Genomic DNA, 14,226 nt, shown 5'->3' on the forward strand with positions numbered 1-14,226 from the left:
AACAGTAAAACAGTTAATAATATCTTGTTGTTATTTAAATACTATATATACAAATGTAGATGTAAGAGTGTATTGCCCACAAAATATGGTGGGATAGAATATTTAAAGTATTGGATTACAATAGAAAAATACTCTGTATGTTTCTTAACCCTACACAAAAAATAAAAATGGATCAGAAGTGGCAATTGTTAGAAGCAGCATTTAATTAACAAAATCAATTGTAATATTTATATCTTGTTATACCATTATGATTTAATCGATCTGATAAGTATTAATTAACTTTTTATACCTTGTGTCTAATACTGTATTATGTAATTTCACATGTTTCATCTTGAAAAATAAAATAATTACAAAAAAATATTATAATTTTTTAGGTTCTTTATTATTTTCCCCATTTATCTCCTTTCTTTTAATAATCATGATAATTGAACACCCCATTCCATTATTCTATATTTTTTATCATAGTTTGCCAATGTTTCTTAAAATTTCTTTCATTTTGGCCAATTATTATGAACTTTTATTCCATTAATTTTTATTTTGTAAACCCCATTCAGACCCTCCTAAATAGATCCACAGTATCTTATTATTCTGCCTTACTTACTTTCCAACATGTCTTCTAACTCTAATATCCTGGGAGCTCCTGGTTGGTCCAATTCCTTCAAATATATCAATTAAGCTGTATGCAATTTCTGATCTACACTTAATGTTTTTAATATGAAAGTAAAACTGAGTATATCCTTCACATACTGTTTTACTAAAATCTGGGTTTTTTTCTTTTTTTAAAAGCATGACAACAGACAAAACAAGATCAAACAGTCAAGACTTTTTACTGTAATAGTTTGTCCTCTTTATTCAAGTTTGCATAGCACTTAATTGTTTTTATTATGGAAATGTGCAATTGCTTTGTTCAATACTGACAGAGTTATCTACCTTGCTTCAGTCAATGATCCTAACAATAGTTACTGCCCAACATCAATTAATAACAAATTTCTTCAGGTTTTATTTTTAACTTTTTCCATGAGGATTTAATCACCATGAGTTTAAGCTTTCTGAAAGCGTTTCTTTCAAAATTGGGATCAGTTATGGTATCAAAGAATTTCATGCTGAATTCAAAAATAAGTAATAAAAACAACCCTCAACTTTGATTACTACTTCTTTAAATTATGCCAAAAAATTAAGTTAATAACCCAAACACTTCTAAAACAATTGATTTCTGACTCAGATAAACATTTTCTAAATAATTACCTGGTAAATATATATGTGCTTGAAATCACTTGTATTTTTGGCTTTATCCTGAAAATAAAATAAACAATAATATCAAACAATACAACTTGGCAAGAAAATATTGTCAGGAATGGACACAAAATTGTAAAACCAAATTTAGCATTTTTTCAGCAGTTAAATTCCCATTTCCCAACATTAAATGCCCATTTTTGACAGTCAATTCATTAAAGAAGACATGGCTTGTTTGTGGGACTCAAGTATATATTTACGAACAGTTTCTGTGTAAATCCTGTAGACAAATTTTACCTTTGCATAATTAGACATCTGAATTTTTGCTCAGATAGTTAAAATTATGGTTTATATTTTTAAATAAGGGTTGATATTTTTTTTTATGACATGGGAGTCAAATTTTATCCTACTTACTGTTCCAAAGAAAACAACACCAATCAAGTCTTTGTCGCTGCTGATTATTTTGTTCTGTAGAGTTGTTTTGGCACACTGAAATGTAAGATGACTTCACTGAGTGTTCTGGTCTTAACAAAATATAGCATAATGACTTCAATTAAACCCCCTTGTTGACGGATTACATAGAAGATACACACTGACTGAGGTAAGGGGGTTCATACTGACTTCAATTAAACCCCCTTGTTGACAGATTAAATAGAAGATACACTCTGACTGAGGTAAGGGGGTTCATACTGACTTCAATTAAACCCCCTTGTTGACAGATTAAATAGAAGATACACACTGACTGAGGTAAGGGAAATCTTGCCAAATATGCAATTTCCTTGTTTAATTCATTTCTGCAAATGCTACATCTATGAATTTAATAACACAGAATCAACAAAAAAAGACATTGCAAAAAGCATAAGGACAATTTCAATATGTCTTTGAATGTTTTTATTTATAGTCAGACAAATTCTTTAAAATGACATAAAAAAACCATTTTATTTTTAGTAATTATGGTACATCGAAATATTTAATTATTTCAAAATACATCCATCAAAAAGTGGATCTCATATGTTGTTGTATAGTTTAGGCTAACTGTACTCAAAATAGCAGTAATGTTTACAATTACATACTTAAAACTTTTCTTTAAAACAAAAACATACCAATGATCCAGGGAAAGCACTTTGAAATCACAAGTTTGAGTTGGTGCTAGACTATTTATACACTGAAATATAAGAACGTGCCTTTCCTGGGTACTTAGCATGTATCATCTGAACAGCCCATAAATATCACCCATCTGTTTACCTTACCTTAATACACAACTGAAAATGGCTTTCCTGGTCTTCATCTTCACTGTCAAACATAGATTTGGAACAGTCAATAAGAAATATCAAACCATCTTTGGTGGTGGAAGCATACTGAAATAAAGAAACTTATGATATACATAAACATTTGGAACAGTCAATAAGAAATATCAAACCATCTTTGGTTGTGGAAGCATACTAAAATGAAGAAACTTATGATATACACAAATTGAACAAGGCATTGAGACTAGACATTATAAACACATTCATATCCAATGATGATTATTATGAAAAGATTCTGATTTGAAGTAGTGATCTAATCAAGCTTTCTATTTTGCTATAGAGGAACCTGTCATCTACAAAAAACTTTTTGAAAGTTTTCACTAAAACAGTAGAGATTATACAAATGTATTTATAGATAATCGTTGATCATCTCAACGAGATTGATTTTCTCGCTTGAGCTGGTACAGCGAAAGTGAGAAAAGTAATCGAGTTGAGATGACCAATGATAATCTATTTATCACTATTTTACCTATGACGACATTGTCAATTTCATGTCAATTTCGTTAGCTAGGCCATGTGGCCTCCTTAGTTTCTAGTGATAATTTTTCCATCTCAAGCCAGAAGCATGATATGAAAATTATCACAAAAAAGATCAAAAGAAAAATGCACAAAATAGCGATAAATATAATTACATGTTTGATCTTCATAGCTCTATGACCTATTTCAAACTGTATGTGCCTGTCCCAAGTCAGGTGCCTGTAATTCAGTGGTTGTCATTTGTTTATGTGTTACATATTGGTTTTTCATTCATTTTTTTATATAAATAAGGCCGTTAGTTTTCTCGTTTGAATTGTTTTACATTGTCTTATCAGGGCCTTTTATAGCTGACTATGCGGTATTGGCTTTGCTGATTTTTGAAGGCCGTACAGTGACCTATTGTTGTTAATGTCTGTGTTGTTTTGGTCTTTTGTGGATAGTTGTCTCATTGGCAATCATACCACATCTTCTTTTTTATATTATCAATTGGTTATATAACTACAAATATTAACTCATTATTAATGATCAACTACAAGTATTGACTTATTAACTACAAGTATTGACTTATTAACTACAAGTATTGACTTATTAACTACAAGTATTGACTTATTAACTACAAGTCTCCACTCATTAGTAATGATTAACTACAAGTATTGACTTATTAACTACAAGTATTGACTTATTAACTACAAGTATTGACTTATTAACTACAAGTATTGACTTATTAACTACAAGTATTGACTTATTAACTACAAGTCTCCACTCATTATTAATGATTAACTACAAGTTTTGACTTATTAACTACAAGTATTGACTTATTAACTACAAGTATTGACTTATTAACTACAAGTCTCCACTCATTATTAATGATTAACTACAAGTATTGACTTATTAACTATACAAGTATTGACTTATTAACTACAAGTATTGACTTATTAACTACAAGTATTGACTTATTAACTACAAGTCTCCACTCATTATTAATGATTAACTACAAGTTTTGACTTATTAACTACAAGTATTGACTTATTAACTACAAGTATTGACTTCTTAACTACAAGTATTGACTTATTAACTACAAGTCTCCACTCATTATTAATGATTAACTACAAGTATTGACTTATTAACTACAAGTATTGACTTATTAACTACAAGTCTCCAATCATTAATTTATTTACTCCTTGTCCTTCTTCCTCTTCATTTTCCTCTTCTTCGCCAAAGCGTGCAAAACCAAAATCGGCCATTCTAGAAAATACAACAACAATATATATATAAGCATTCTTGAATATACAACAACTAAATAAGGATCAGATTAAAAACCTTTACCAATATTTTTTCCATCTAGATCTGCTACTCTTGAATCTCCTGGCAATCCTTTTTTTTTTTTTTTTATTGCTTTATAAAAACAACTTGGGAAGGATCCTCTAAATGGATATCATCCCCCTTTTTGTATACATGTATATGAACCCAAAAACAGGCATCAATTTTCAGTGGTACCAAAATTAATTTGGATTTTTCAGAATTTTTTTCTGTCACGACGCAAACATTCAGGAAAATAACAACATTTTGCCTGGAAGTACCATGACTAAAATATCATTTGGTTAAAGTCTTCAAAAGGAATGATTTTAAGAGGCAATTATTGTTGTGTTCAATATTCATTTAACATATGGACTTCAATGAAACTTCTTCTTCTTTGGGGCAACAAGGCTTTAATACTGAAAAATACAACATGCACAAGAGTGTTTGACAAAAAAATAATACAAATTCATAAAAATATCTTATAACAATTTTTAAAGTGTTTGTATATACGAATTGTGATTAAAATATAAGTTTCATGTATATGTATATATATATGTTTTGGTTTGAATTTGTTAATTTGAAGCAAGAGAGAACAGCTGGTTTTAACTGACCTCTAAAGCTGTCAATAGAGATGATTTCAATTATAGTTTGAGGTAGATTTGAAGTTCCATTGTATAATTGAGACAGCTACACAGTGCTTCAATAACCAGAAAGAAACACAGATACACTGAATGTTTTTGAGATCATAAATTGCTGATATTTTTTTGCATCATGTTTCTTTCTATCTGTATAAGTTTTCAAGGTAAACAGAAAGAAGGCTAAAATAATTTAAAAATATTATAAGAGTTCAGCATACAATCTTCAATGATATAAAAGTGTCCATACAATAGACCAAGTTCTAAAATCACCGAGTTTAAAACTAAATTATGGGTAAATTCTATAGACTATCATAATCTGTCATCTACATCAATTTCCCTGATCTAAATCATAACTTTGAGGTCTTTTAAAAGAATGCTATCTTAGTTTGTGCTATATAAACTTCCTGCATGAAAATGAGGTACATGTACTTATTATAAAATCAAAATATAAGAATATCCTCATCTTATTAATTACTAATTATCCTAATGGTACCAGAATAAACACATAAAAAAGCAACCACTTACTAGATTTTTAAATCTGGATCAACATTAAAATAGCACATCCTGAACATGCCTGAACTGTTTGTCACTGGACATAAAGCAATCAACAATCAATTAATCAATCTACTATCTGACATGACTATCATGGGACTTGGAGCATATGACATGAGCTCTGGAGAGCACTATAATCGACTTATATGACTTATTTACAAATTATGACCGAATAAAGTACTGCAAAACATTGATATTATATTATTCAACTCCCTGGAAATGTGCTATATATACTGTCTGAATTCATACAAATACAAATTGAAGACGCATTGACTGTTAATGTGCAAGCAGAGATGTGAATCTCTGTATTATATTCTAAATTCATTGTTCTTTAAAATGCAGTTCAATTTACACAATTAGATAATTACTAAATGAATGACAAATAACGTATTACCTGGTTAGTGCTGACAAACCAAAATTTGCTCAAAATTTGCCGGCAATATTTATACGGAAGTAGAATTATTAGCTATTTAATTTTTCAGATTACTCAAGAAATTGAAACAAAACGAAACAGTTTTTTTTTATCCTAAAGAAATAATAGAAGAACTTGACACTAAAACACTATTATTATTTTTTCTGGTGACCCAAACTTGCCTAAAAAGTATAACTTATTGGTAATTTTGGTTTAAGCTCAATAGATTCTATTAACCTAAATAAAAAAAGTAAGTGGTAAATATAACGTTACATATAAAAAAAGAAGATGTGGTATGATTACCAATGAGACAACTATCCACAAAAGACCAAAATGACACAAACATTAACAATTTTAGGTCACTGTACGGCCTTCAACAATGAGCAAAGCCCATACCGCATAGTCAGCGATAAAAGGCCCCGATAAGACAATGTAAAACAATTCAAACGAGAAAACTAACGGCCTTATGTCATGATGTAAAAAAATGAACAAAAAACAAATATGTAACACATAAACAAACGACAACCACTGAATTACACAAATATGTAACACATAAACAAACGACAACCACTGAATTACAGGCTCCGCCTACAGTATAGTTTATCGAGGATAAACGTATCAAGTTTTATGCTGTATCACATGTCTCTGATTTATGACGTCGTAAAATATGGTACTTTCATTACTAGTACAGTATCTCATAGAAACCCGGGACATAATGTATAAGTATACTTTTCTCAGCTGGTAAAAAGAAGAAAAAACCGTTTCATGGTAGGTTAAGGGAATAACCTTGAACCTTGAATGTCGGTTAAAAGCTCACTGGAGCTTATGTTTGTCTATGTTTATATATACCTTGCCGACTCTAAATAAAGCTTATTTATATAACAGCAACCTCACAAACATTAAAACCGACACTTTTGAGCTATATTTACTTCAAGTGCTACAGAATGTAACAATTTCATTTTTAACACACCACGTGTGTCACAGTTGGAGCAGGAACTGCTTATGCTCGACCAGAGCACATGATAAAACACCCGGTTTTCTGTGAGGTTCGTGGGGTTCTGTCTTTAGTTGTCTGCATAATGTGTTCCGGTGTTGTTGTTACTTCGTTTTCTAAAAATAAAGATACTTGATCTCAGGATAATCTCAGTCAGCTACATAAAATACAAGTCTGAAAACTCTGATATACCATCTTTTCTGATTAAAAAGCAAAAGCAAATATATTATATCATGACATCAGTTCCAAAACGGCATCCACGTCTTAACAGATCACCCCCATTCCAGATAATGGCTTCAGTAAACATCCACAGATGCCTGATATTAAACTACAACAATATCAGTAGTAACATGAAAACAGCTGTGCCTAATCTCATCAAAGTTGAAATCGTAAATGAGTGCAAGAAATCTATCACTCCCATCTTAATTGTCAATCATATTTAAAATATATCTCAGTCTTAACCCTAGAGAGATCCCAGATGAGAGTACATGTACATGTATACACGTATATATAAAAAAGAAGATGTGGTATGATTGCCAATGAGACAACTATCCACAAAATATCAAAATGACACAAACATTAACAATTATAGGTCACCGTACGGCCTTCAACAATGAACGTATAGCATGTTCCAGCGGTATAAAAAGGTGACAAACGCGATCCTATAAGCTATTCCCTTATATCATTAACATGCATATGCTACAAGTTGTTAGAACATGTTGTAGCTAACAATCTCAAAAAATAAAAAAATAAAAAGATTATATAAAACTAAAAATAAGGTTTTCGATCATCCCATTCTGTTTAATATTCACTTTTTATCAATTATTCAAGATCTAGCAAATTCAAATAAGGAAAACAGTCAAACTGACAATGATAATGGATGTTGCAAAAATATTTGAAAAAGTTTATCACCATATATCAAATTACCAAATCACTCACTTAAACAAGTTTACTATACAAAATATTTAGGAGATAAACATATCGATAACATGACATCAACAGCAAACTATTCTCTTGTATTTATATGCAGAACTTGAACCTTAAAATATCCTCTTGGGCTAAAGTTAAAGCTCGTGTATTCATAGCCCTTGTCTAACGAAAATTAGTGCTGGTCAGACATTTGGGATCACCTTGAATTAAAAACAAAACAAAGAAGAAAATCCTGCGTCACATGCAAGCGCTTCCAATGCACCAGCTGAGCAACTGATAAGATGACAGATCTCAACTGATACCCACTTAAAATCATAGTAGGTGTTTTAGATACAGACTTGGTTTCTTTTACAGATAGTTATCAAAGGTACCAGAATTATAATTTTATACGCCAGACGCGCGTTTCGTCTACATAAGACTCATCAGTGACGCTCAGATCAACTTGTGATAAAGCCAAACAAATACAAAGTTGAAGAGCAGTGAGAACCCAAAATTCCAAATAATTGTGCCAAATATGGCTAAAGTAATCTATGTCTGGGATAAAAAAAAAATCCTTAGTGTTTCGAAAATTTAAATTGATAGTTTTGTTAACAGGAAATTTATAAAAATTACCATATAATTGATATTCATGTCAACACCGAAGTGCTAAATTATATATATGTCGTGTACAGGTTGCGATTTTGTACAGGTTATAACATGTACAAAAATATTGTACATGTTATAACTTGTATAATGCAAAAATACAAGTTATAACATGTACAAAAGTACCTCATACATGTTATAACCTGTACAAAAAATTGCTTAAAAATGGTTTTTAACTTGTACAAAATAAAAAAAAAAAGAATATGTTTCTATTATTGCAACAGAATGATATACAATTACTGTCTGTTGATGAGGTAAATATGCGGTATTATTGACTTTTGAAAAAGTGATATTCGCTGAGGCCGACGTACGTAGCATGTAAATGCGCGTGACGTTTAGCGCGGTGAATAACACTTTCTCAGGTGAATATGCTTTTTTATTCAAAATCCAATTCAAATAGAGAAACCTACTAAAATAATACCAATATAGTATAATATACAATTACTGTCTTTTGGTGAGGTAAATGTGTGGTTTTATTGACTTTTGAAAAACTGATATTCACTGAGGCTAATTTGATGAATTATAATTGTGAGTGTCTACTTTGAAGGCAATAGTAAAATACTTTCATTCTAGTTGACACTAAAAGACATAAGAGGATATCCAGAATAAATGTGTCTACAAATAAAATTGAGAATTGAAACTGGGTATGCTTATAACCACAACAACCCGCCAATGGAGCAAACAACATCCAAAGGCTACAAATAAATGGTTTCAAAGTAGAGGATAAATATTTAAAACATCAAAATGACATTCGCCTCATGCAATGATCTTATAGTTTATAAACAAAAAGTGAGTTATAAATTTACATAAGCCATGCTGAAGGCCAAAAATGTTGACGAGTAGATCCAAAGATATTGCCGGATAATGAAGCGTGGTTCAATGAAAACTACTTCAGCTCTCTCTTGCTTTTACAGAGTAAGCATATACGACATTGTTTTAGTCTTTGCATGCTGTAAACACGAGAGGGAGGTGAATTTCCCAAAATTATTAAGAATCGTTCTTAAATTTTTTGGAAAAATTTAGAAACTAGTATCTAATGTAATTGTCATTAAGGAATGCAAGCTTTTAGTAAATTGTTTCACACTTATTTCAACCATGATGGACTGCATAAAACATACAATTATATGAAAACACATTTTGCCAACATTATTCATGAAACATATATTTCTGAAACTTTGTGATCATTGTCCTTAGCAGAAAAAGACGCGTTCTGGCCTATTTATTGTTGATTTATTTTAAATTTTGTACAAGTTAAAACCATTTTAAGCAATATTTTGTACAGGTTATACCATGTATGTGGTACTTTTGTACATGTTATAACTTGTATTTTTGCATCATACAAGTTATAACATGTACAATATTTTTGTACATGTTATAACCTGTACAAAATCGCAACTTGTACACGACATATACACAAAAGTGTTGCTGTCCCTATATTTAACCCTTTGATCTCACTAGACATAGAAACAGACATAGAAACAGACAGCAATCCGCAATCATTTAATCAAATGCACACATCTCTATAAAGACAGTTATGATAAATATTCATTGTATCCGCTAGCAGTGGTTAATTGGAATCAATTGTCACAACAAATAGTATTTGTTGTGGCAAATTATAGTTTCGTGTAGTACAGTACATGGTTTCAAGAGTATGATAGACTACCACAAACTTCTCTAATCATGAGCCATTAACCCGGATGTACTGACAAGGACAGTCGTGCTTTTTTGCCGCACTCTAATCCCTGTTATATACCCTTAACTGGTATTATTATCAAATGAATTTGGGACATATTTCAGAATATAGGTTTATCATTGTAGTCTCATAAGGTGTATAGTTTTATAAAAGGTTAAAATGATAAAAAAGCGCTATTATTCAATATCAGATAATCATTTTTAATATCAAGAATTCATTTCTAATATGATATTTTTTAGTATTGAATTTTTTTTTTTTATATATGTATTGAAAAAGTTATATTATACATTAAAAAAATAATTTCTGATATAAAAAAAATCAGTTATTCATATAAGAAAATGAATATCAAATATAAGAATTTCTTATATCAAAAAATGAATTTGTAATATTCAAAAATGGATTTTTAATTTTACAAAATGATTTTTTTAATATTACAAAATGATTTTTTAAATATTACAAAATGATTTTTTAATATTACAAAATGATTTTTTAATATTAAAAAATGAATTTCTTATATTTCAATATAATATAAGAATTTATTTTTTTTAATCTGTAAGAAATGCTTTTTTAATATTACAAATTAATGTTCTAATATTACAAATTCATTTTTCTAATATTACAAATTAATTTTTTTAATATTTCAAATTAATTTTTTAATATAAAGAAATAGTGTTTTTCTTTTTTTATATTATTTTTTTCATTCAGGTTCATGTGAGTCTTAATATTGTTAAACGTGAATTTTGCTTTTTCGTTTCACCCGTAAATTTTATATATGCTCGCCACTAACGTACAAAGACTTCCCGCCAGGCATGCGCTAAAATAAAACTTACAGGCTGACTACTGAAAATATAGAACATGGCATATAACTATGTTGTAACGGCACACAAGCCGACGGCAGTCAATGCATGTGTTACAGGTTACCAAATACTTCCTTATTTATTACCCTCATTGACAGCTTTACGGCAGTCTTTCATGACTTCCATAAACAAAATGTGAAAATAAAAGGGAGATAATAAGTTTTGTTTAGCCGGGCTATTTTCTGATTTAATTTATGTTTAGAACTAATTGGTTTCTCTAATGAAATGACAATACTTTTAATTTTGTCACTTATTTTAGGGTTTTGGCTCTCGGATGAAAAGAGGGCTCAGTTTTGGAATCGTAGCATTCCTTGTGAAGCTTTTCATTATTTCACCAATACACCTTATCGCTATTAGCCTACTCGGCCGGACGACCCGGCCGCTTGACCTTTTGACGCACACAACAATCACTTTTCCATTGTGGCGTCAGATGTTTTGTTTTATGACGTCAAAATTTTACAGGAGCCTGTGTGATATCCAGTAATGGCGGACAAATAGCGATAAGGTGTATGGCAATGGCATACTGACTACTGTCAGTGTCACTACAAATGTTTCAAAGCAGACGGTATTAATGTTGACCATACGTTAATATGTAGGCTTAGGTAACATCAACTAATCCCATGGTTTTTCCTCTTGAAAATCAGTGGCATGAACATCATCTCTGCCTTCGTTATTGGTCAGTATTATCATGATTATCGTAATACCTACTGACTTTTACCTTCTCCCATGTGTTTTCAAAAAATTAAAGAACACAAATAGTGAATTGGAGGAATATACAAAACTGAAAGTACCTTATTTAATTTGGCAGAATCAAAAGCTCAAAACACATCTAATGAATAGAAAACAAATATTCCCGATTTGGTACAGGCATTTCCTTCATGTTGAAACAGGGAACATAGGTGGATGTCGATGGTGGCCCAGGCCTCCACTCCCTTTTGTTGGAAAAATTTAGACAACTATTTGAAATTCCAGATGGTTGATAAATTGGTATAATGATATTTTTATTTGCACTAAATTGAATTACATTTGTAAAGGTTTTGTTGTAACAGATTTTGGTTTTATTTATAGGTAACTTTACATCTTCGGATGACCTCAATCTCATTATTGCCAGAAATACCCGGATGGAGATATATGTTGTTACACCTGAGGGATTAAGACCAATAAAAGAAGTTGGCATAAATGGTAGAATAGATGTTATGGAACTATTCAGACCCCCTGTAAGTTTGTTCTCAATACTATTGTATTAAAACTATGTTGTTATTTTAAAGTAGAACATGTAATATGATATAAAAAAAAGTTGATAGAGAAAATAATGCAGGTTCTGTATATACATGTATTAACCCTACAAATATTCTTTGTCAAGAAAAATCTGGAAATCAGAAATGAAGAACTCAAAATCTCTAGTGTATGTTTTTTTTTCTACACTGCAATTTCCTATGGTCTATGTGGATAGAACAATGTTGTTGTTTAAAGAACAACCATAGATCTCTTCCCGCAATTTCTTTCATATACATGATATACATCTGTAAACTTTCTTTCTTTGTAAACAGTGTATTTATAAGGTTTAAGAATCTCTCCAATAATCTTTCATTCATCTAATGATTGATAGTGAATTCAAAGTTTTTGACTTGAAAATTTGACAATGACCAATTGCTGTGTATTTATGCAAAATAGATTGAATGATCATGAGTGTTAAAATTTTCTTCAGGGAGAATCTAAAGATGTTATGTTCATCTTGACCTCACGATATAATGCCATGATATTAGAATGTCAGCAGGATGGTGAAAATATAGATATCATTACTAGAGCACATGGAAATGTACAGGTAAAATATAGATATCATTACTAGAGCACATGGGAATGTACAGGTAAAATATAGATATCATTACTAGAGCACATGGGAATGTACAGGTAAAATATAGATATAATTTCTAGAGCACATGGGAATGTACAGGTAAAATATAGATATCATTACTAGAGCACATGGGAATGTACAGGTAAAATATAGATATCATTACTAGAGCACATGGAAATGTACAGGTAAAATATAGATATCATTACTAGAGCACATGGGAATGTACAGGTAAAATATAGATATCATTACTAGAGCACATGGGAATGTACAGGTAAAATATAGATATAATTACTAGAGCACATGGGAATGTACAGGTAAAATATAGATATCATTACTAGAGCACATGGGAATGTACAGGTAAAATATAGATATCATTACTAGAGCACATGGGAATGTACAGGTAAAATATAGATATCATTACTAGAGCACATGGAAATGTACAGGTAAAATATAGATATCATTACTAGAGCACATGGGAATGTACAGGTAAAATATAGATATCATTACTAGAGCACATGGGAATGTACAGGTAAAATATAGATATAATTACTAGAGCACATGGGAATGTACAGGTAAAATATAGATATCATTACTAGAGCACATGGGAATGTACAGGTAAAATATAGATATCATTACTAGAGCACATGGGAATGTACAGGTAAAATATAGATATCATTACTAGAGCACATGGGAATGTACAGGTACTGTAAAAGCTACTCTAGAAGCACCTCTGTAAATTGGCTACTTTATTTAACTAGCAGTGTAAATTTACAAGATATATTTCCCTAAGGGCACATTAAAGTTTTAAAAGTTTATGCTTTGAGTAAAAAAACATTGTCATCTTATACTGGTGTATCTTTATATTGATATCTCAATTCTTGCAGTTGGAATTTTGTTTTTGTTTACAAATTTTGTTTATCAGTCAAATTTTTCAAATGTTAAATTGATAGTCAAATAAATGATAAATGATAAAAGATTTTTAAAAATTGTCACATGTCAGATATATTAAAAACTAAGGAAAGGAGGGATTTAAAAGTGCCAATTGTTTAGACAGTGTTCTCCCAAGGAATTTTTGATAGTCCTGTGGTAAGCAGGTTCAAGCTGAAATGTGAGATTAGGCCTTTTTTTTTTAATTAGTTGGTTTACGGACAACTAGTGTCAAAGGTTAGGGTCGGAGGAGGTAAAAAAAATAAAAATAAAATAGCAATCTTAGATTTTTTTTTTGTTCACGTATAACTGTTCTGAAAAATTTGAGTCAGAGGAAAAAAAAAAAAAAAAATGCTGTTCATTCATGACATTACAGGGGTTGAGGAGGAGAAATAGTTTAGCTCTTATCT

General features: G+C 30.4%; 2 protein-coding genes across 2 annotated transcripts in view; one reads left to right on the forward strand and one right to left on the reverse strand.

Annotated features, from left to right (window-relative positions):
* Nucleotides 1-5,986, reverse strand: part of LOC134701774 (X-ray repair cross-complementing protein 5-like) — a 32,138-nt gene extending 26,152 nt beyond the window's left edge. Inside the window, exons 1-6 of the mRNA XM_063562902.1 lie at nt 5,901-5,986; nt 4,196-4,262; nt 2,484-2,591; nt 1,648-1,722; nt 1,246-1,293; nt 602-656 (exon numbers count right to left, since the gene is read on the reverse strand). Of these exons, the coding sequence (XP_063418972.1) occupies nt 602-656; nt 1,246-1,293; nt 1,648-1,722; nt 2,484-2,591; nt 4,196-4,261 (352 nt within the window). The 5' untranslated portion in view covers nt 4,262; nt 5,901-5,986. The remainder of the gene's footprint in view (nt 1-601; nt 657-1,245; nt 1,294-1,647; nt 1,723-2,483; nt 2,592-4,195; nt 4,263-5,900) is intronic.
* A 4,981-nt stretch (nt 5,987-10,967) lies between these two features.
* LOC134701823 (DNA damage-binding protein 1-like) overlaps nt 10,968-14,226 on the forward strand; it is a 35,219-nt gene continuing 31,960 nt past the window's right edge. Inside the window, exons 1-3 of the mRNA XM_063562941.1 lie at nt 10,968-11,093; nt 12,103-12,251; nt 12,743-12,859. Of these exons, the coding sequence (XP_063419011.1) occupies nt 11,033-11,093; nt 12,103-12,251; nt 12,743-12,859 (327 nt within the window). The 5' untranslated portion in view covers nt 10,968-11,032. The remainder of the gene's footprint in view (nt 11,094-12,102; nt 12,252-12,742; nt 12,860-14,226) is intronic.

The sequence above is a fragment of the Mytilus trossulus genome, unplaced genomic scaffold (assembly GCF_036588685.1).
Source record: "Mytilus trossulus isolate FHL-02 unplaced genomic scaffold, PNRI_Mtr1.1.1.hap1 h1tg000343l___fragment_1__unscaffolded, whole genome shotgun sequence".
Lineage (NCBI taxonomy): Eukaryota > Metazoa > Mollusca > Bivalvia > Mytilida > Mytilidae > Mytilus > Mytilus trossulus.